Raw genomic sequence first — 20481 nt, 5'->3', positions numbered from 1 at the left:
TAGAAACGTGATACATTTATACAGCTAGAGCGTTGCGGAAATCATCATCTTCATGCAAATTAATATTGATGTTGTTTAGTTGAAGTAATTGGAGCTTATCGAGTGTTGAATTTGATTTGGTTATCATATTGAATTAGTTCTGTAACAACTGCTGCACAAGAACGTTTGGCTCTGCATTATAGATACAATTTTAGTTATGCGGAACAGTGAAATAGTCCTGAAAGTTGATGTCTTTCAATTTGTTCTGTGATAGTAAAGCACTCCTGAATTGGAAGTAATAAAATTGCTTTTTTATGTTTTAGTTCAAGTTTTTTGTAAGTGATTTTCGAGTATGTATTTCACAAATTATCTTACTATGATTTGTTTCAACGATTTTATGAGACATGTTTATTGTTATATTATTACATGATTGCTTTTTTATGTTTTAGTTCAAGAATTTTCTCAGAGTGATATTCGAGTACGTGTATCACAAACTATCTTACTATGACCCAACTAAACGATTTGATGAGACATGTTTATTGTTATATATGATTACATAACGTCATAAGGAAAAATTAGATCACACTTAGAGGTTAAAAGGCGTCAGGAACATGTTTGTAAACTTTTGTATTTGGTTTCATATGCTTTTGCATTCTCTGTAGTTTAAAGGGTTTTTTTTATTTTATCGTTTTACTTTATAAAAAAATGTTTCCCGGTTTTCAGCACCACAGGAATAAACATGTCAATTCAGTTACGTATTGGTGCATCTAACATGAAGATACTGTAAAATGTCACAGTTAAATACCAAGGTTACCAGGATGGATTATACAGTAAACTATTGCATGATAAAAACAAGACATGGATGATTATGTTTTTTTCACAGCCATGCATTCATATACCATAAGAAAGTATGATACATACCACCACCTCAATACAAATAAGAAACAAAATTGAAATAAAAATTAAGCATTTTTCTTTAAACATCACGACAGTGATAAATTTAAAGTGATAAAATCCCTGGTAGGTTTTCAGAAATCAATTACTTGTCAGGACCTTTTCCATCCTCTTCAAACCTACAATATGCAATAAAAAAGGAAATATTGAAATACATCTAAGCATGATATACATGTTTAAGGAACGGAAATTACTTTTTAAAATAGTCTTAAAATTTAACCACGTCAATTAAAATTTTTTTTAATTCAGGACAGATATGCTGAATTCTGATGAACCGGTTATTTTGGTTACAAATTTATAAATATCTATGTTTTTACTGATACAATTTCAGAAAACAGCCACGTATTCTATTTGATAAAATTTTCAGTATAAATCGGACTTATACACGGATGTCGTGTCGATATCTATAAGAGGTATCGCCATCTTTTATAGTAACAAAAGGTTAAATCATCATATAATGAGCCAGTTGTATTTTATAAAATCACCCTCTATCACGTGGTCTTTGTACGTTGTGAAGGTAAAACGAAACCAGCCCGCGTAAGGGGAGAACATTTCTTTGCCTGGACATAGGTAAACTCCGCCCAGGAGTAACTTATGGAATAAGGCTAGTTCCTCTTCATTAGTCTTGCTGGGTAAAAACTACAAAATGAATTAATCATCAGCAGCAGCGACAGTAGCAGCAACAGAATCAAACTTCATCGAGAACAATATTTCCATCCATTACGAGAAGTATCAGTTCTTTCTATGGGGTATTTTTTAAAGGTTTAGAATTGTTAACATAGAACAATTTTCTAAAAATATGTTATCGATAACATTCCAATCACATAAAAACATTTTTTTTACTTTTATCATTAAAATGTTTTGCATGATATCGGGAGAATACATGACTTAAAAGTATGTACACAATAATCATAAGAACATTTTTGAATTGTAGATCCATATAGGTAATCATAATTCGACACTATATCAGTCTATTAAACATCTTCCTGAAACATACAAACCTTTGTTAGATCCATCCAGATGTAACTTCCGGCGGTTCCTCTGTAAAATGGAACCCCAATGGCTTCTAAACCCCTACATGCGATTTCAAAGTTTTCCCGCATACGTTTTTGGTACGTTGGAAAGTAAACTGTATCTAGCCATTCTGAATAAAAGCGAAGTTAAACTGTATACATGCAATTGAAATTATTATTATTGAATTATATTACATATTCAATCCCGGCAAATGACACTAAAGAAATCAACTAATTCACTACCATATATCATTTTAACAACGAAGTGTATTTTTATTTCATTGATTTGTCTTATTACATATTCAAAACCGACATTGAGAAAACATTGCTTACCGGAGTCAGAAATGATGGCATTTAAGATGATTTGAACGGGGGCAGGCACTGAGCAGAAGAACGATACCTTACGAATGTAATCTATTAGCCGGGTGCTTTCACTGTATATCATTCCACACCTAAAGCCTGAGAGTGACAGGTCCTGAAAGCAACATGCAACAACAGATTAAGGAATTACAATTATAGTCAGAAATTAATGTATATTTGTTATTTATAATTGAAATATGAAATATGTATATGTCCTTAGCTTAAAAAGACAAGTGCTTTACTTTAATCCACCAGACAGAAAGTTCATACCGGCTAATTTTATATAATTCTTGACGGATATTAATGTACTGTTACGGAAAGGTGATACGGCAATGTGTTGGATGATATCGAATTCATTTTTCCTCTCTGAACCCACATCAGAAGTATGACAATGCTTGACAGGTACTGGTTCCTTGCTATACATAATTCTTACAGGAAGGGAATATGACATTATATGACACCATTTGGACATCTGCTGGACATTTCCATACCTTACTGAACCCCCACAGGAAGTGGGTACGAGCGGGATCAGGGATATTGCACTGAAGCACGCTTATGAATTCTGGTTTGTCATAACAAGACAGTGCGTAGATTTCATCAACAACAATGTGGATCCCTTTCCTAAAACAAAATTCATGTAATTACATTTTGTTCCTCATCCTTTAATACTATTTTGAATAGGAGAGAAAAAAAGTGATTATACAAAATTGATTTCATCATCAAGTGAAAGTGATGTTGTACACTTTTGTTCCTATATAGAAGAATAAGCTTAAACTTAAAGCTTATTATACCATTTAACCATTTAAAAAACAAGCAACAAATACGAAACTGTTTATTCAGGAATATCTTAACAAGATGAATATCAATCCTACTGAATACCTTGCACAAAAGTCCAGCAGACAGGATATATCATTTTGGCTGTAAACTTTTCCTGTCGGGTTTTGGGGGTTACACAGGATAAGTCCTTTCACATTGCGACCCTGCAAGAGCAGAATGGTGTTAACACGGATGATATCTTATCATACATATTTCAGTTTAAAACTTTAATAATTCAATACTGATATGTAAATTTGTGTTTGAAGAACCAAAATATGCAAACCATTCGATTGGATAACATATGAAAAATTCTGGTCAGTTTAAATACTTTTTAAAATTAAATATTGATACACATGAACGTTATTTGTGGGTGTGTTTTGGAGGGCTTTAGATAATCACAGCATCTGAAGCTATTGCCTAAATGACTTCATACTGAAATAACATCATACCGAAATGTGAAAATCTCGACAATGTAGTATTTCACCTCTAGTGAATATCTCACACTGGCAATGGCCAGCGGGAAGTCGAGAAGGAAGAAGCGAATAGACATCGATTCCAAATTGAACCGTCCTTTACGTTGTAGTTACGTCGTTACCATGGTTAATTTCATTACCTCGTTAACAGCTTTTTCATAATATTTTTCAATTACATCAATTCGGAACTCAGCTGCATCACCAGTGTCACATTCCTGGAAAATGAAATAACAGTTAAATATCTTTATTTGAAACTAAAACCTAATATCCGCATAACAGTGTCCGTATATACGATATTCTTACTACGAAAGCCGCATTTTATAATATCCTATAGACGTTTGTTTAGTATTAAACTTGTTCAACTTTTATTAATAGAAAATACCTGAAACATCGGTACTTTGTAGAATCGGGCGCTGGCCACTTCCTCTATGTCATTAAGTATACGTCCATAGGTCGGTATCGGGCATAGTATGGCATCTAGGACGACCAATATATTACAAGATATATATAGAATCGAATTTTTTTGGGGGGGCACAATAAGAAAAAACAGAAAGATTTAAAATATACCAAAACTCCTGAAAAATTACAAGGAGTATTTGACCAGTTTTACTTAAAACGAATGAGAAATATTCAGATGGATCGATTAACCAAATATCGATGTTGCTTAGAGCATTTTAGAAGGAGCATAACCGTTCTCTACCGTGATCAACATAATAGCTATATGAACGCTGTCATGATTTAATAAATAATTGTATAGTACTTTTATCCCTCACGGTGAGGTGAGTCACCTGTAAATTAATGGTGATAACAAACGTTCTACACGTTGAATGCTACCCATTATATTTCATGTGATCAACAGATATTTAATGAAAAAATCAACTTTGAATTCAAGAAGTTCTATAATGAATATGTTCATGAATTAACAAAAAACAGAATGAAATCGATCTTTGGCCTGTATCTGATACGGTCAAGAAATTTAATTTCAATAAATATTTTCAACAATATAGCCAAGTGATTAATGATATACATATGTTCTTTTCCAGAAATTCTAATTTGTACCCAATAGATTCCTGATTCGAAATTTCATGAAAATATTAACACGCAAATTTATACAAATTTAGGGAGAAAGGGATTGTTTCCCTTGTGTTATGTTGTAATACGATTATTATATATATTGTATATCAATGTATTTTGTCGGATACCGCTGTAATGCTATGTTTGATAGAGGACTGAAATAGTCTTGTCTGATGTCCGATCCTTTGTAATATATGTATCTATATGTCAATAAAGATGTTTGAAATTGAAATTATACACGACCGCTTAGATAACACCTGTCACAAAATAACATATAAAGCACGACCTACCACCCTCATCCGCGATCGCTAACGCTACTGCATTAAGAACAGCTGTCACTCCATCAAGAAGAACTATCTGAAAGTGTAAAACATTTCTATCATTTACCATGACTATCTCTATCATCAACGATAGATGTTAATTAGAAAGTTATATTAATGTATTTATATTAAGAGGGACAATCTAATGTTGATACGGTCGTTTTTGTTGTGATATTTACGATTCTCAACGTCGTCACGCAGTCATGGTGAAAGTTATTGAGGGATAATTGTAAGCATTGCATGATTTCTTTGCTTATTATGCTTCAGAATGTAATATTATTAGCATAATCCTCAGTGTCGCATAACGATGTGATTGCTTGGAGGAATGGGTCTCGGACTGCGGCTGCGGCTGGGGTCTTTAATGTATTACTAGTAGTCCGGCAATAATACCTTTTGTGGATCAAGAGGCTCCGGGAGTTTCAATTTGGTTCCTAAAAACTTGCCAATATTTTGACGAAGCCTGTAACATCAAATAGGGTTAATAAGCCATGTTTAAAATATAATTTCTTGCAAGTTTGTACAAAACGATCCGGACTTCTATGAATTAGACAAAATAGACCACGTCCCTATTGACCATATCGCATTTTCGACCAGTGCATTTAAGACCAGTTTTGAAAAGTTTCAAAGAACTGTCTTGTAATGAATTTCACTTCACTTATCAGACCAACGACCTGTCACAAAAAAGTATAAAGTTACCTGGTGTGTATTTAACCGTGTCAGATGAGTTAGTTTTTATGTGTCAAACTTCAACTCAAGAATAATTACGGTTTGTTCTATATTACGTAACCTATATTTTATTGTAATGACTGAATAGATGGATAGAAGTGATTGTAAGGGAAGTATGTTTTTTTCAATTGGCCATGCACTCTATTCATACTACCTCGCTGTTGTCTAGTCCACAAGGTTGTATTAATAGAGATATTCCCCTATATAAGAAAACGAAGCTCAGATAACAACGTAAACATATTCCATTTTAATCGTAATACAATCTTATGCCATGACTTGTGGACTTTTATGTATGATAAATTGTGGGTCTAGAATATTGTTTAACTGTAGATACGATATAGTATATATACAAGTTCGCTGAAAAATTCCAATTTATTAACAAACTATATGATTTATTTTGATGAGATGGAACCTATTATTTTCATAACAAGTAAGCGTTTTAAATTGACTCCTGTATTCAGACGTCATCGATAAAACAGAAGGCGATTGCTCTTCCAAAATGCATGGTCTTTTCCAGGAGTCTCCGGGTAAAAATTTGTTTTGTTCATAATTTACCCTAATGTCACTGAATTTGGATTTGGATTATTATAATTATGTTAACATGTTGGTATTTTCCTTTTAGTTATCCAATATAATGTGAAAAAAGACACGAAAAAAAAATGTTTAGGATACATTGTATATAAACGAAAACTAGAACAAATGCATGATGAAATTTACATACTTTTATTTGTGTGGGTATGCTTTAAGGAAATTTTACGTATTCATGTAGTCTTTACTTACGTTTCAAAGCCAGATAAATTGTAATAATACAGTGAGGATTTATCGGCAATCAAAGGGGTCAAATCCTCCACCTAAAATAAGATGAAATAAAAATGGATGCAGAATCTAAAACTGACAGTACAGATTGAATTGAAAATACAAAGGTAGAGATTACATTCATGATACATCGCTATCCTTTCATTTGTTTACCTTGAAAGGATCTTTTTGTAAATGTTTTAAATGATTTCATTTAAATTGCATCCATTGGTGACAATTGCCTCAATCAACGGCAATTCCAGGTTCTTTAGTCTCCGGAATAAAACAAATGAAGAAATCAAACCTGAATAATATACATGTTTATAGATGTGTGACCTTGTGTTATGCTTGAAAAAACGATAATCAATATAACATGTGTGTCTTTTATAGGTAGCATACTTGGTCCCATACAAGGCAGAAACTAAGTTAATTACTCTTCCTACGTAAACCGTATATGTCTCAATGGAAAATCAGAAGTATTCTGAATCTGAATACAGTAACGTTGTTTACATCTGATCTCAATTTGACAGCCTTTAATCTATACAGTAAGCTTCAACACAAAAGGATAATGTTGATAAAGTGAAAACGTTGCAGAACCCTAAATTCAAGATTTATTTTATAAATCAGAATACTTCCTTTTTTTTTAGTATTTTAAGAATGTTGGAAGACTTGATACAGAATATGATGGTATTTTTTTCTTTCTATTCTGCCCATTTGTTTCGCGGGGCTAGTTTTCCCGGGTGTCCTGGATTTACGTAAGCTCACAGGGATTAGGTTTCGTGCGTGTCTATACATTATTAAAAGTACCTTTTCCCAGAGTTTAGTTCACCGTAAAATATTTGCTTGGTATTTCAGTTCACGTTATCCTCACTTTATAATTCGAGATTAAATTAATCATATATATAACTAACTATAGAGTATACAGTATGGTTATGACATTGTTATGAAGGGATAATCAAGGTAAACTGTATGTACCTTTTTCAGCCATATGTCTTCACAGGTTTTATTTTCAATTGTACCAAGGTTCACTATGCCCTGAAATCCAAAATTCAGATATATAGTACCCTGCATAATTTTCCATTCATACGAGATTCATGGAACGATCATTGGGTATTTTTCATTGAATCGAGTCGCTAGGGAGGTAAAATAAAACATTTGGGGCGAGTTTCAAAATTCTCTTCATGGATCTTTCTTTACTGATGTATATGATGCCATGAATCTTTGATGTTACATTGGAAACAACATGAATGTTCAACCTATCACATCTCAACTACAATGTAGGTCATGTCACACGTATGTAAAATACGTACGTAACGAAAATAATATTTAATGGGTGTTTCCATACTGATAACTGGGAAGTCATGTGATAAAAATATTAACAAATAGGTCAAGTCATATCCTGATTACACCGATTTACAAGCAAGATATATGTATTCTATATATACTATTTATTTATCACACTCATATTACATTATCATATTGTAATATATTATATCATATTGGATAATACCTTTTGTACTTTATGTGGGTTGCTTACGAGAAACCATCATCCCCTGTCCTTTTAACTGTGAGACTTTCAAGTGTAAATATTTGCTTTCATTGTGTCACACTTGTTATACTTACGGAAGGGTTATCAGCAGGGTGGAATGAGTTAGCAGATACCTCCAACAGGTAATGCACTAAAAACTCAGGAATGTTTAAGGTCCTGTCTGCACGTTTAGACAACACGTCAGCCATGTTGGGTGAGCTAGCTTATCTTTTTATGCCATGACCTTCACACACTCGGAGGGTTCCTATCTGTCACAAGTAAGCCACACATTCCTGGTGTACTGACCAGAATACATTTGATTAGGTCATACCTTTACTTATTTGGCCATAAGATCATTGTGCTTAGGACAGACAAGCTCATTCGCGTCTTGTTTGTTTCCAATATCAACAATTTGTCATTAATGATACGATAGTGTTAGGTACTCACTTTATCATTTCAATGCAGTATAAAATCCGTTTTACTAGTAAGTATTACATGCTGGGTAATGCAAGATATATATAACACGTGTTCTTTATTAATAAAACAGTCTCTATCGCAAATTAACTAAACAATGCGATGCGTCAACTTTATTTAGATTTTAAAGCTCTGCTTACTAGTTCGAAGGTTTTGAAAAGGGGCATCATGATCTGTATCGAATATTGTTGTGTAGCTGGATTTCTACAGGTGGAATACATTGTCCCTAACAAAACATTACATTAGAGAGTTCAAAGATAACACAAAGACAAACTACACCGATCTAAGTTTTAAAACAAATGTATCTATTTTCTCCACCTACCTTTATCAAATAGGCACATTACTTAGCCATCTTTGCTGCTTGTTAAAGAATGCCCACGATCTTAACTACTCGGTTGATTGCAGACGTTATCAGAAAGTTCGCATTGATGATAATGTACGAATAATATCCAGCAATATCAAATATGGATTTGAATTAAAAAATATCGGACACAGAACTTAAGATCCTTTGTATCGCTGACCAGTCCTAGAACAACTGATATTACTGGCATCATTAATCGAATTGATCAATATTCAAAATAAAAACAAAACTGAAAAGTAACTTAATTTGTGTAATCAACTTTATTTCCCGAACAACAAAGTAATAATATAATAGTTACAACACTGTGATGTTCCCATGGTATTATGCTTAATTCTGAAAATAATCGGTGTTAGTAATAATTATTATGAAAGGCATTTAAACCTATAAACATACATTTCACCACATTTCACTTTTCCTCCACATTAATTATTAAACATAGTCAAACCTCATTCGTTCAGAACATCCTTGGTGATTACTGTAATTATAGGATACTTAGATATATTTGTCGCTTTCGTAAATGTGTTGTAAAGTGTTCATTTCATAACATAGCTCACTACTCTCCTAATTATAAATGGACACACTTTCTTATGTATTTTTCACTCGATCATACGAATGAACTAGTATACATATACACGAAGTTAATGATTAAAAATCGTTTGTCAGAAACATTATAATGATTGCAATAAAGCATGGCTGCTTTAAACGTTGCGCCTTCAGCCTCTTCCTGTTTGAGGTAGGTACACAACAACAATCAACGTCTTGACATGCTTGAAGTTTTCCTCCTTTTCATTGGAGGAACATCCGGGCCACTAGCAGTAGGAGAGAAAACTCTGGTCTCGATAGATTGGAGAGAATGATAGTTATCCATCATTGGCTTTGCTTTCCTCCAAACCTGAAGAAATCATTATTTTATTGCAATAACTCATTGACATCTGCGCTTTGCATATGGATCATCTTTGCCTCACTCATGAAATATTTGTTCATGCTTATGTAAAAGTAAGCATTATTGTGGTGATTCAGTTTCAAAACTTTTAGGTGTGAAAGAGTAATTCTGAATTTTGATTGCAATTAGTTTTTTTTTTTTTATCATTATTATAGTTTTGTAATTTTGTATACGTCATCATCAGAAGCATCAGCATTCTTACCTGCTCTTCTTGCAGCATCTTTGTCACAGCCTCAATGTCTGGGGTCATGTATCGGTCTTTGTTCCATGGTCTGTTTGTGAAATATTGAATCCCTTTTCAATAAGATTTGCCCCTCACATTTATATATGTAGATTTAATATAGTCATGTTAGTGTTTATAAAATATCATATAGTTTCCGAGAACAAAAGATACAATATAAGTTTTGCATCCAATTTGATTAAAAATGTCACAAAAAAGCTTAATCCTTATTATCAATTCATTTTTCGGGGGAAAAGTTTAATCATAACATACCCAGCTTTGCTCCGAACCAACTTATAAACTTCTTCGAGTGGTGGAGTAGATTTCAACGGACGTAAGAACTCAATCGCCTGGCATGCAGCTAACAGCTCTATTGCCAGCACTATAGAAAACAACGAAAATAACGTAGGCTTGATTTTTTTTCCATTTGATATATGCGAATATGTAAAATATCACTGTCACGGGTTTCATTCAGATTGTTAAAACTTACTGAAGCAGTGAACTGTATTAAAATGTTATCAACGTCCTGAATCAAATGATGTTTGTATGTAATACCACCCTTGAATGTGACATTTTGAACATGAGTAACTTTATGGTGTTTCACTATACCTTGCTCGACATGTTCAACCACACGTAAACATTTCCTAGCGGAAAATCCTCCCATTGACACGTGGTCCTCTGTGCCAGCACTTGTCGTCAGTGAGTCGACAGATGCCGGATGACACAAGACCTTGTTCTCAGACACTGGTAAATATAGCATAAGGAGTCTTGATATATACAAATCAATATGTGGAATAAATCCTAGAGTATATTAATGGAAGAGAACCACGAGTTTCAACAGAAACCAGGATCATAATGAAAGTGCTTTCAAGGAAATACATTAAGCTGATCAAAGTTCTTATGCGAATTTATCGTTTAATGTTCTGGGCTGTATGCTTAATTGTACGGGGTGATAAATGTACTTTTGGAAAATAAAAGAAGCTTTGAAAATTAAACTATTTATCATATACGGTACTGAAAGTTACATGAAAGTTACCTAAGGCTGCAGCGGTACAATGAGCAATCATAAAGCCAGAATTGAGTCCACCATCAGGTGTTAAAAACGCTGGTAGCTCACTATAAGCTGAAAAGAAAAAACATTTTAAGCTACATATAAATGTATATTTCATGTTTCTTAATCAGATATACTAATCATAATAATACTTACATTTTTACATAGTGTATGGATGTAAAATGACCATATATGTAACACAACTTATTGTTAAATCTTAACTTCTCATATTAATATATAAAAGGCACTGAAAGTCCTACTAGTTTGTGTTCTTCTATCGATATAGTACATACCTGGATTGACAAGTCTCTCGATACGCCGTTCACTCATATTGGCGAGCTCGTGGACTCCGATAGCAAGGTAATCGAGAGCCTGAAAGAGATATCAGTAGTAGATGTAATTACTCAATATAAAAATGCTGTCTTTGTGCACTGAATGAATTGAATCTTGCTCTGTAATAGAATTTAAAGATTAACTGAGCTTAGTATGTTTATGACATAACAATCTTGAATGGTGATGAACGAACAATTACAACACTATTTGTTAATCTAGAATTGTCCTACAAGATAGTTTTACTTCAAGATTACAACATATCAAACCTTTGCTGGATATTCGCCATGAAAGTTTCCTCCAGAAATGATTTCGTTGATGTCAGCGAACACCATCTTTTACACGCTTAAGGAATAACATCAGAAGACATGTGCAGAATTATGCACAACTTATTATGTAATAAATACTTGTTATTGCGCATGTTTATATGATCTATGAAGCTTGTGATTTGCTTAAGGTTTCCATTGTGACTTCATAATTGCATGGCGTCATATACATCAGTAAAGTTATAGAGTGAAAATATCAATAAAAACAATTATCTCAGTCAAATAAAAGGCTGCTTTATGAATGTTTCCAAAAGCATTACGTTAAACAAATTCGTACATTCGTTTTCATTACACGAGTTTTCATTCGCTTCCTAGATATCATATCAAATTGAAACAAAACAAATATTGTCTATAAACAGAATACGGTACATAGTAATTACTTTTAATCAGTTCATTAGCAATGAACACTATGAAAATTTTAAAAAGATACAGGATTATCGGTAGCACTGTTGATTTCCGTAGTCAGCAAGCCTTTTACAAAATCAATAGTGTCGTTCACAATTCCATGAACCTACAAATCAAACATGACATTAAACAAATTAAAATCATATTTTTTCCACCGTTTATCGATGTATTGTATGATAGAAATATTATATTCATCTCCTGCATATACTGATGAGGACGAATTCATAACGACAGCGAATATAATAACACAGCTTTAAAGAGATTTTGACTTTTTATAAAAATACCTGAGGGCAACAGCGAAGGGTGTAGGAATCTTGTACCTTGTCACAGAATCTGTGACTAGCTGAAAAAGTATACACGACTTATATATATGTACTATTACTTTTTATTTTCATTATTTTTTTTTCTTTAAAATTTTAATGAGATGTTTGAAAGCTTTGGAACAAGAATTGGCACCTTTTTATTATAATCCTAATGTAAAACGGTTTGAAATTTCGTTCACCGCTGTCATATTAATAGATATCGATATGATAAGCATAATGCACATACATCATAAACTGTATAAAAGTTGTACTAAATAAAACACATTTAATTACATTATGATATGAATTGTCAAGTTATGGATAAACTGATTACAAGTAGCATCTAAGTATTGATGCATGTAATCTATTGGAAGTTCATTATACTCTATAAAATTAAGATGACATATTATGATGATTGATTTAGTCAATACCTGCAATCTCAGATGGATGTGTTTCCGAGTGGAGTAATGATCGCAATCTTCTGGCAACTTTTATTTGGCCCTTATGTGGTCTGACATCATGAATGTCTGCAAAATGACAAAGGATTACTTTTTGGTTTGACAGAACTACCTTATTATATCTTCTGGGGTATCAAATAAACAGCTTGCCGGCGATGTACCAAAATAACTTTACAACAAAACTGAAGAATGGTGTCATGCCAAATACGAAATTCGTAACAAATTTACATCAATTAATTGTTGACTTAGAAAACTGATTTATTGCGGTATCAATGTATTGGTTATTTACAATATCTTGAAAGAATGATAAAAAACCAACATATACATACATTGTTCCATTGGTTAAAATTTTCTGTACTTATTCACGTTTGTTTTCAAATCGACTAAACTGATCTTCATCTTAGTTGAAATTTGATTATCTGAATTAGTGTTGGCACCGATGGTAAGTTTATTAGTCTATAATTAAGGACTTACTGCTGTCAAATGCCCTTGTTGTACCCTTGAGAACATCCAAGGTGAAAGCCGCTACTATATCCGCTTGCCTTGCAATGGCTTCCGCTCTCTCCACCGCTGTAGATATGATGTATTTTTCAGTTGTTTGTTATATGGTATAAACATGATAATCTTTAGACTACTCAAATGATGGTCTTATAAGCAAAATGTGTTTTATTTTATACACGGTACGACACATTGTAACGTCATATGTACCAACCTTCAGAACCGAGTCCAGCTATCAGCTGTGTTCCGTTGATCAACGCTATACCCTGTCAGTAAAATATGACAACAATGCAATCATGTTTTGTACTTAAATTCATTTATCCATTTGACATGGTATGGGTTAGCGAAAAATTCAATATTTGTTAATTCACAATACCTGAAATTATAACCAAATTAAAACAACACAACTAATGAATTATTACTATGTTGCTTCCATAAAAGGATATTGGACCACTTCTAATTTACATATTCGTGTCAGTCTTGCTAATGTAATGAAAGGCGATAAATAGAAGTCTGAATTGTAATTTCTTATGAACCCAAGTTACGGACAGAATTGGAAACTATCTTTTTGAAGTTTTGGTTTTCTTTATATCACATTGATTGCATAAAGAATTATTTTGATTTTGAATTAGGTATTTCATAAATTGATATATCACTCATACATTGTAATAGGATACTTGCCTCTTTTGGTCCCAGCTTTATTGGTTCCAACCCGTTGGATTCCAAAACCTGTAACGAATGGCATTTGCATATTAATTCTTATAGTTTCGTGATGAAAAGTGTTGCAGCATATTTTCTGTATGAAGACTAATATTGATATTCCTCCTTGTCTCAATACTTACGTATTTAGCATCTGCCCAGCCGCTGTTTGGACTCCACATCTTGCCCTCTCCCATCATCCCTAGAGCGAGATGAGATAATGGTGCGAGGTCTCCACTGGCACCAACGGTCCCTTTTTCAGGCACGTACGGCAAACAGGAGGCTACAAAATGTTACATTCAAACAATAACATTAAGTATTTCGTGCTAACATCACCATATATACTGTAAAAATTGTTCATTATCAAACTCTGTCTACTTATAAATTGTTTCCTTGAAGTACAATCAATACATAAATTCAGATTCGTTATAAAATCCATATATGATAGTCAAACCAATTGAATTCAGTTAGCTAGTTTTCCAAGTGTGTTCCTGATGTTGTTAAATGTACAGGTCCATGCTTTTTAACTACTTAATGCTTTGTATGTGGCGCTTCAGTGAGTAGTACGCAATGTACCCTGCCTCGTTCTATAGATAAAAGATATAAACATTAATAAAAATAGCATTATCTATTTGCATTTAGTGACCTTTCTTCGTAACCATCTCAGTTTGTTTTGTGCAATTTTACCGGATGATTTCCATTTCGTTAACGTATTAACGGCTATTAAAATTATGATTTTTAAGATTTATAAAGATTTATTTAACTCTTACCTGCCAACAATCATACTGATTACCTTATACTGCTTGAAGTATGTGCAGTTTCAGTAAACAAAAGCACTTAAATTTAAGTAAATATTACCGTTAAAAGCCGCTATATATTTTTGAAGTGTATCCATGGAGATTCCGCTGAAGCCCTTCGCTAAAACATTGATCCTCAGGGCCAGGATCATACGAGTCCTCTCTGGGGATAGTGGTGGACCAACACCTGACAAACAATTCAACAACAAGTATATAGATATGAACAGATTCAAACCACAAAGGACCTACTTATTATCATTTAAAATCCTGTCAGTATCATGTATAGTTCCCTTCTCGTGACATCTTTCTTTTCTCTCTATTAAATATCTATCAGAAATATATGTCGATTTTTTTTCAAAACAAAATAGAACGAAACGCATCTATTAAGATAGGTTACGATTACATAATTAATTTCGTAGCGTATCCCTATAATGATATATTGTAAATATTGATGTTTTTTCACATTCTAAATATAAACACAAAAATATACTCTTACAAACAAAACTTTCAAACGTTTAGCAGAAATATTTTAGAAAAGATATTGTTAGCATACAAAAAACACAGGAGTACATATAATTCATTATTGAAAATACTAACAATAAAAATAGTTTCAACCTACAGTGGCTTGTCAAATATTCAGATACGTCTATTGTTTGACTTTCTAAACTTACCAGCAGCATGAGATCGGATAAGATTTTCTTGTAGCTCTCTAAAACATAAAACGTGGAAAAATATTCAATAAGTTTAATGACAAACTGTACAGACACTGAATAGTGATAAACACGTTATGAAGCTTATCTAAGCAATTATACGTATACTTACATAAGTTTGGATTTTTCAATGGTTGTACGCGCGAATTTCCCAAACCCAGTAGTGATTCCATAGACAACTGTAAACAACAACATTAAGGTGAGTCATCAAAACGTGTGTCTGTCTATTTTTTAGAATCTCTCTAAACGTTATACGTCTAGCTTACTTAATAATTTTATTCAAAGCTTTTAATGGTATACCTACCTTACTGCATAGACAGACATACCTTTATTGCTACTTATAATATCCTCCAGGAGCTGTCTGGCTTTGTTTACTTTATGTTCTGATTCAACTGTCAACTGTCAAATAGATATGGTTACAAATAACATCTATTTCACGGTCTATAATTATGCATCGTTGATACCACTGCGTACTTTGTGACGATGTTGAATGACTTATATTGAGTAGACCTTCATGATCAAGTGTTGAAATAGAAATTTCGTGTACTTCAGAACCAGATTTTTTTTTTTTTAATTTTCGATATGTCCGTAATCTTCCTTACAGATCATTTCACATCAAATTGAGTTAAGGACAACTACTGTTGATGTTGTACGCTAGGTTATGATGGTATATATTATGGAATAAAATGTTTACATCTCTTGTAAAATTTCTTCAAAATAGATATAAAGTTAATATCTCTATTTGCATTTAAACTTGAACGAGAAATTAATGAACATCAATAGTTATTCGTACCAATTGATATTGCTCATTTTAGGACCTATACAGATAAACCTACCTTTATTCTGTAGTATCCCTTCCCTAGTCGAACCAAATCATCGGTAGAGAGGCTGTTACCATCCAGAGACATCACCTGTAGATAAAAATGTAACTCAGGACAACTAATTTCCATCATCCATGATTGCAAATTTTGTGAATCGGTAAATTCTGCATTGATGCAGTTGACTTAACCTCTTCTTGTAAACAACATGTTACATTTCTTTGAAATGTGTTTTCATCGTAGGATTATATTTCAAAAGTTGAATTATTCAACAGGTAGGTGTGTTTAAAAACTACAACACAAAGAACTGTCTAGTCCTTAAAAATCGTATACGTTTGTCGTTAACGATATTTTGATACGAATATTATGAGCTAACAAGTAAACAGATATTAAGTATGCATACCTCCTTTGCAGCTTGGACACTTTCTTTTGGTCTGTTTTTTTTGTCAAGGAAATATTGACCAGAATGGAGAATCTCTCCATCAATCAACAATGGCTTTTTCCTGTGAACTTCGAAATGACTTTGATAGTAAATTATGTAGTTATCTAATGGGTTTCTGTGGCAGAGTTTATTTCACTCAATGTCGTGTTAGTTGCGCATACGTCATATTGTGCAAGAATTAGATATTATTTTAATAATGTAAATGCCACTTTTTCGAGAATTAAAATTTCGCTGTTCTATAAAAAGTTTAAAGAAAAAACAGTATATATATTGTTCTCTATCAATTTTATTTTCGATGAATCCTTTTCTTTGATTTTCTCAATCCTCGACAAAAGTGAAAAAATAAACCCTTGAATATGACATGAGTAGTCAAAAAATAGTTTTAAAAAATGGTGCGTTTTGAATCATTGTTGGTAAAACTGGCAAAGGATACATTTTCTCCTCCACATAGACCGGTTCTGCAGGACCTGTAGCTGGGCTCGACATGTCGCTATCAAGGACTGTAGAAATATATGCCTCAAATTAGTACTGCATACATGTAGTTGGTAATATTCAGTGGGGGTTAGGGGTGTTTATTTCGCTATTTTCGCGTCAATTATAATGAAGCCCAGGAAATTAAACAATTATATAACATGTTCGTTCTGTAAATAGTCGGTGCTATAGATGATAGTTAATTGGAGACATACATAGATGATATAAATGATTATGAATAAATCGTCTTGGTGATTCAAGTGATGTACCTTTACATAACATAAAATCGTTCTCGATCAGTTAATTAATCATAGGATATCATTTTCAAAGTTTCAATGTCGCCCATTTGGATATTTATGAATTAAATGAAAACTAAAATGAAACATATCACTTAATAAATATTTTGATATTGCAAACAAACTTCATGTAAGCTGACATCTATGGTTTACGGATATAGATACTTTAACTAAAATTGTAAACGTCCATGCACCTATTTCTCATATTTAGATTAATTGATTTCGCTCTGATACGCAAGTAAATAAAATATTCCCTTCATTTTAATGAAACTTTGACATTTGCAATAATAATCTGGAATTAATTTGTTTCTATGTTGTAGTATTTGTATATTATAAGTTATACAGATAATGCTATCGATCACAGTGCAGGGAGTAAATAAAGTTGTTGTAACTTGTGAAACAGGTAAACAACATTCATAGATCACTTGGTAATAAGTTCAACTTTTTCTAAGAATGTACAAGGCTTTAAAATTAAACAGGGTATTGAAGGTCACCTTTGTTTTCTTAGATAGGTTTGATTGCTCCCATTTTCCATTGTTCTGGAACACTTCTTGTATCTAATACAATATTTAGTAATTTGACATAAAACTGACTAAATTGACGTATTTTTAAGGTATACATTATAATGTTCAAATATATTTCAAAAACATGAAGAAATGGGGGACATCAAGGATTTGGCAATTAAAAGCGATATTGACGTAACTATATCAGAAATATTTTCTATCGATCTATATTAAGAAAAACTGGGATAGTAGTCTTTGGTGTACAGAGTAATTAGTCGATGAACAAAGAACTGACCAACTGTAACAAAGTCGCTGTCGTCCAGGACATCTCTGATCGAGTCATCAGAATCCAGAATGGCGCCACCCTTGGCTTTGCGAACTTCGAACACAGTTTCATCAGCATGGCCAGAATTACATTTAGCCTTGTAGTATCGACGCAAAGATTCCTCACCGAGCCAACTGACCTTCTCAGTTCCTTTACATGGCACTGCGAACCAATCCCCCCGTACACGCACGGACAGTTTCATATTCCACTTTAGCTTCTTACTAACTGGTGGTTCGATATTCTTCTACTGGAACCTACAATGTGTGCAAGGTCAACACAGTACCAGTCGAATAAGGTCCTTGTCTCCTAAAGATAAGGTCTGTCTGATTTGACTTTCCACATCGAGGTTTGAAACTTGTCATAAACAGCAAATGTTTTGAAATAGGTCATTCATTACTATCTGAAGGTCAGTAAGGATTTCCATTTTCAATGAACTTTATTTCCATATGGCAGATTTCCCTTACCGATAAAAGCGATACTATAATGGTGCTGACCGATATATCTCAAGGTAAAGTTTATTAATCAGTTACGATTCATATGCTTTGCAATATGACAGTAAACATTAAGCATCGACACACACGCGCCACTCCCGTTCCCATGCCTGAGATAGCTACATGCGATTCTGCCAATTTTGAGTTCCGCCAGTCAGCTCCACAACATGTGCCAAAAATGCACCAGCTGTTCCCTCTTCTTTCTAAACAAATTTTCACCTAATGTCTCCCTTGACACTGTCTAACTTTTGACCTTTATTGGAGCGTTTGCCGCTGCTGGGAACGTTTCTTGATTCTGTCTTCTGGCCGATATCTATGTTGTTGTTTTTTTAATTTATGCCATTGAAATACAGTTGTACTGAAATATTAAAATATTGACTTACGCCAATAAAAATGACAGAACAAAAATCGTCTTATAACATTGACAAAATTATTAAAGTACAAAGCATACAAAACCAGACATATGATGGGGTTGTTTACTTGTGACACGACATTCATTTCCATGGTAAACGTTTATTTCCATGAAAGTCAGCAAACAATGCAACGCAAATTACCTTATTAGAGATAAAATCCAATCCCCAACTTGAATATGGAGCTAACACGTCAGACATTCAATGGGAATTCCTGTCTTCAACAGCGACAACTGTAGAATGTTGCCATGTTTTCAAGTAAGTAATAACAGGTTAAAATCTCGTTTTACAACAAATTTTGTCTCTACGTGACATGAATAAGTAGCGTTTTCTGCGTGAATACATTTGCTTTGTAAATATGGAAATATATTTATATTGATTTATTTTTCATAATGAGAGAGTATTGTCCGCGAAAAGCCTAGTCAGCTTGCTCGTTTTTTATATGTTCTAAACGTGCCAGCTGTTTGGCTATGCTGTTAGAGAAAAGGTTATGAACCAGTCGTAATGCATACTCGTGAAAGATAATTAAATATTAGACAAACTGATGAAATACATTTGTTATTATTGAAGACACTATTAAATATTTTCTATGTATCTAAGTAGTTAAAATGGCATTACCATACACCTTGCGGAAAGCTCAGCATAGTATTAGTGTAACGAGCAACTGGTTTGCCCAATTATCAGTATATATATGTGACAGGGTGGGGTGAACATATACATGTTCCTGTGTGGTGATAGGACATTGGACAACATATAACAAAACCCCCAAACAGTTTAGGTCTAAAACCACTGGTTCAGACAGGCATTTGGGACGTCGTGGATGATGTTTAAAATATCGCGTACATATTGCTGTTATATAAGTATCAAAAATGGTTCAAAGAGAAGCTAGTGTTCAATGAAATTATGATGCTTCACCTCTCCATAAATTTACGAAACTGCAGGATTCTTTATTGTAGAACCCATGTGTTGTTCTACAAAGTTCAATTCTATCCCCTCGCAGCCTTTTGTAACATAGAGCTGAGAGTTTTAGCTTTTGTATTGATTCAAACATACTTTATTGTCATAATCAGCAACAGAATTGGGCACAAGTTATTACAAGATTGCTCAAGACCT

The 20481-nt window shown here is 33.2% G+C and overlaps 2 protein-coding genes across 2 annotated transcripts; both read right to left on the bottom strand.

Moving 5' to 3' along the window:
• Positions 1-1014: 1014 nt before the first annotated feature.
• Positions 1015-8247, bottom strand: LOC132556466 (1-aminocyclopropane-1-carboxylate synthase-like protein 1). The gene is made up of 13 exons (XM_060220876.1): positions 8134-8247; positions 7486-7545; positions 6496-6566; positions 5380-5449; positions 4960-5026; positions 3978-4072; positions 3736-3810; positions 3186-3286; positions 2798-2927; positions 2280-2421; positions 1935-2077; positions 1419-1572; positions 1015-1052 (listed from the first exon to the last, which is right to left on the bottom strand). The coding sequence occupies exons 1-13, from the start codon at positions 8245-8247 to the stop codon at positions 1015-1017; spliced, it is 1260 nt and encodes a 419-aa protein (XP_060076859.1).
• A 1377-nt stretch (positions 8248-9624) lies between these two features.
• Positions 9625-18669, bottom strand: LOC132556483 (histidine ammonia-lyase-like). The gene is made up of 22 exons (XM_060220892.1): positions 18438-18669; positions 17306-17372; positions 16834-16864; positions 16449-16523; positions 15939-16011; positions 15725-15791; positions 15574-15611; positions 14964-15089; positions 14249-14388; positions 14088-14135; positions 13621-13672; positions 13383-13478; positions 12882-12977; positions 12433-12491; positions 12174-12254; positions 11687-11752; positions 11381-11459; positions 11073-11159; positions 10646-10780; positions 10310-10418; positions 10019-10088; positions 9625-9765 (listed from the first exon to the last, which is right to left on the bottom strand). The coding sequence occupies exons 1-22, from the start codon at positions 18667-18669 to the stop codon at positions 9625-9627; spliced, it is 1968 nt and encodes a 655-aa protein (XP_060076875.1).
• Positions 18670-20481: the final 1812 nt, after the last annotated feature.

The sequence above is a fragment of the Ylistrum balloti genome, unplaced genomic scaffold, assembly GCF_031769215.1.
Source record: "Ylistrum balloti isolate Yb309-2 unplaced genomic scaffold, AGI_CSIRO_Ybal_v1 Utg370572, whole genome shotgun sequence".
NCBI classification, from domain to species: Eukaryota; Metazoa; Mollusca; class Bivalvia; order Pectinida; family Pectinidae; genus Ylistrum; species Ylistrum balloti.
Note: the sequence above shows the minus strand (reverse complement) of the source record. Positions and strands in the feature narration are given on the sequence as shown.

Coding starts and splice junctions, on each gene's coding strand:
- LOC132556466 (XM_060220876.1), bottom strand. CDS start 8,247: ATGGCTGACGTGTTGTCTAAACGTGCAGACAGGACCTTAAACATTCCT. Junction 7,546..8,133: donor ACCCTGCTGATAACCCTTCC/GTAAGTATAACA, acceptor TTTGGATTTCAG/GGCATAGTGAACCTTGGTAC. Junction 5,027..5,379: donor AGCCTCTTGATCCACAAAAG/GTATTATTGCCG, acceptor TTACACTTTCAG/ATAGTTCTTCTTGATGGAGT.
- LOC132556483 (XM_060220892.1), bottom strand. CDS start 18,669: ATGAAACTGTCCGTGCGTGTACGGGGGGATTGGTTCGCAGTGCCATGT. Junction 16,524..16,833: donor GTGTCCAAGCTGCAAAGGAG/GTATGCATACTT, acceptor TTTTATCTACAG/GTGATGTCTCTGGATGGTAA. Junction 12,255..12,432: donor CCCTTCGCTGTTGCCCTCAG/GTATTTTTATAA, acceptor TTTGATTTGTAG/GTTCATGGAATTGTGAACGA.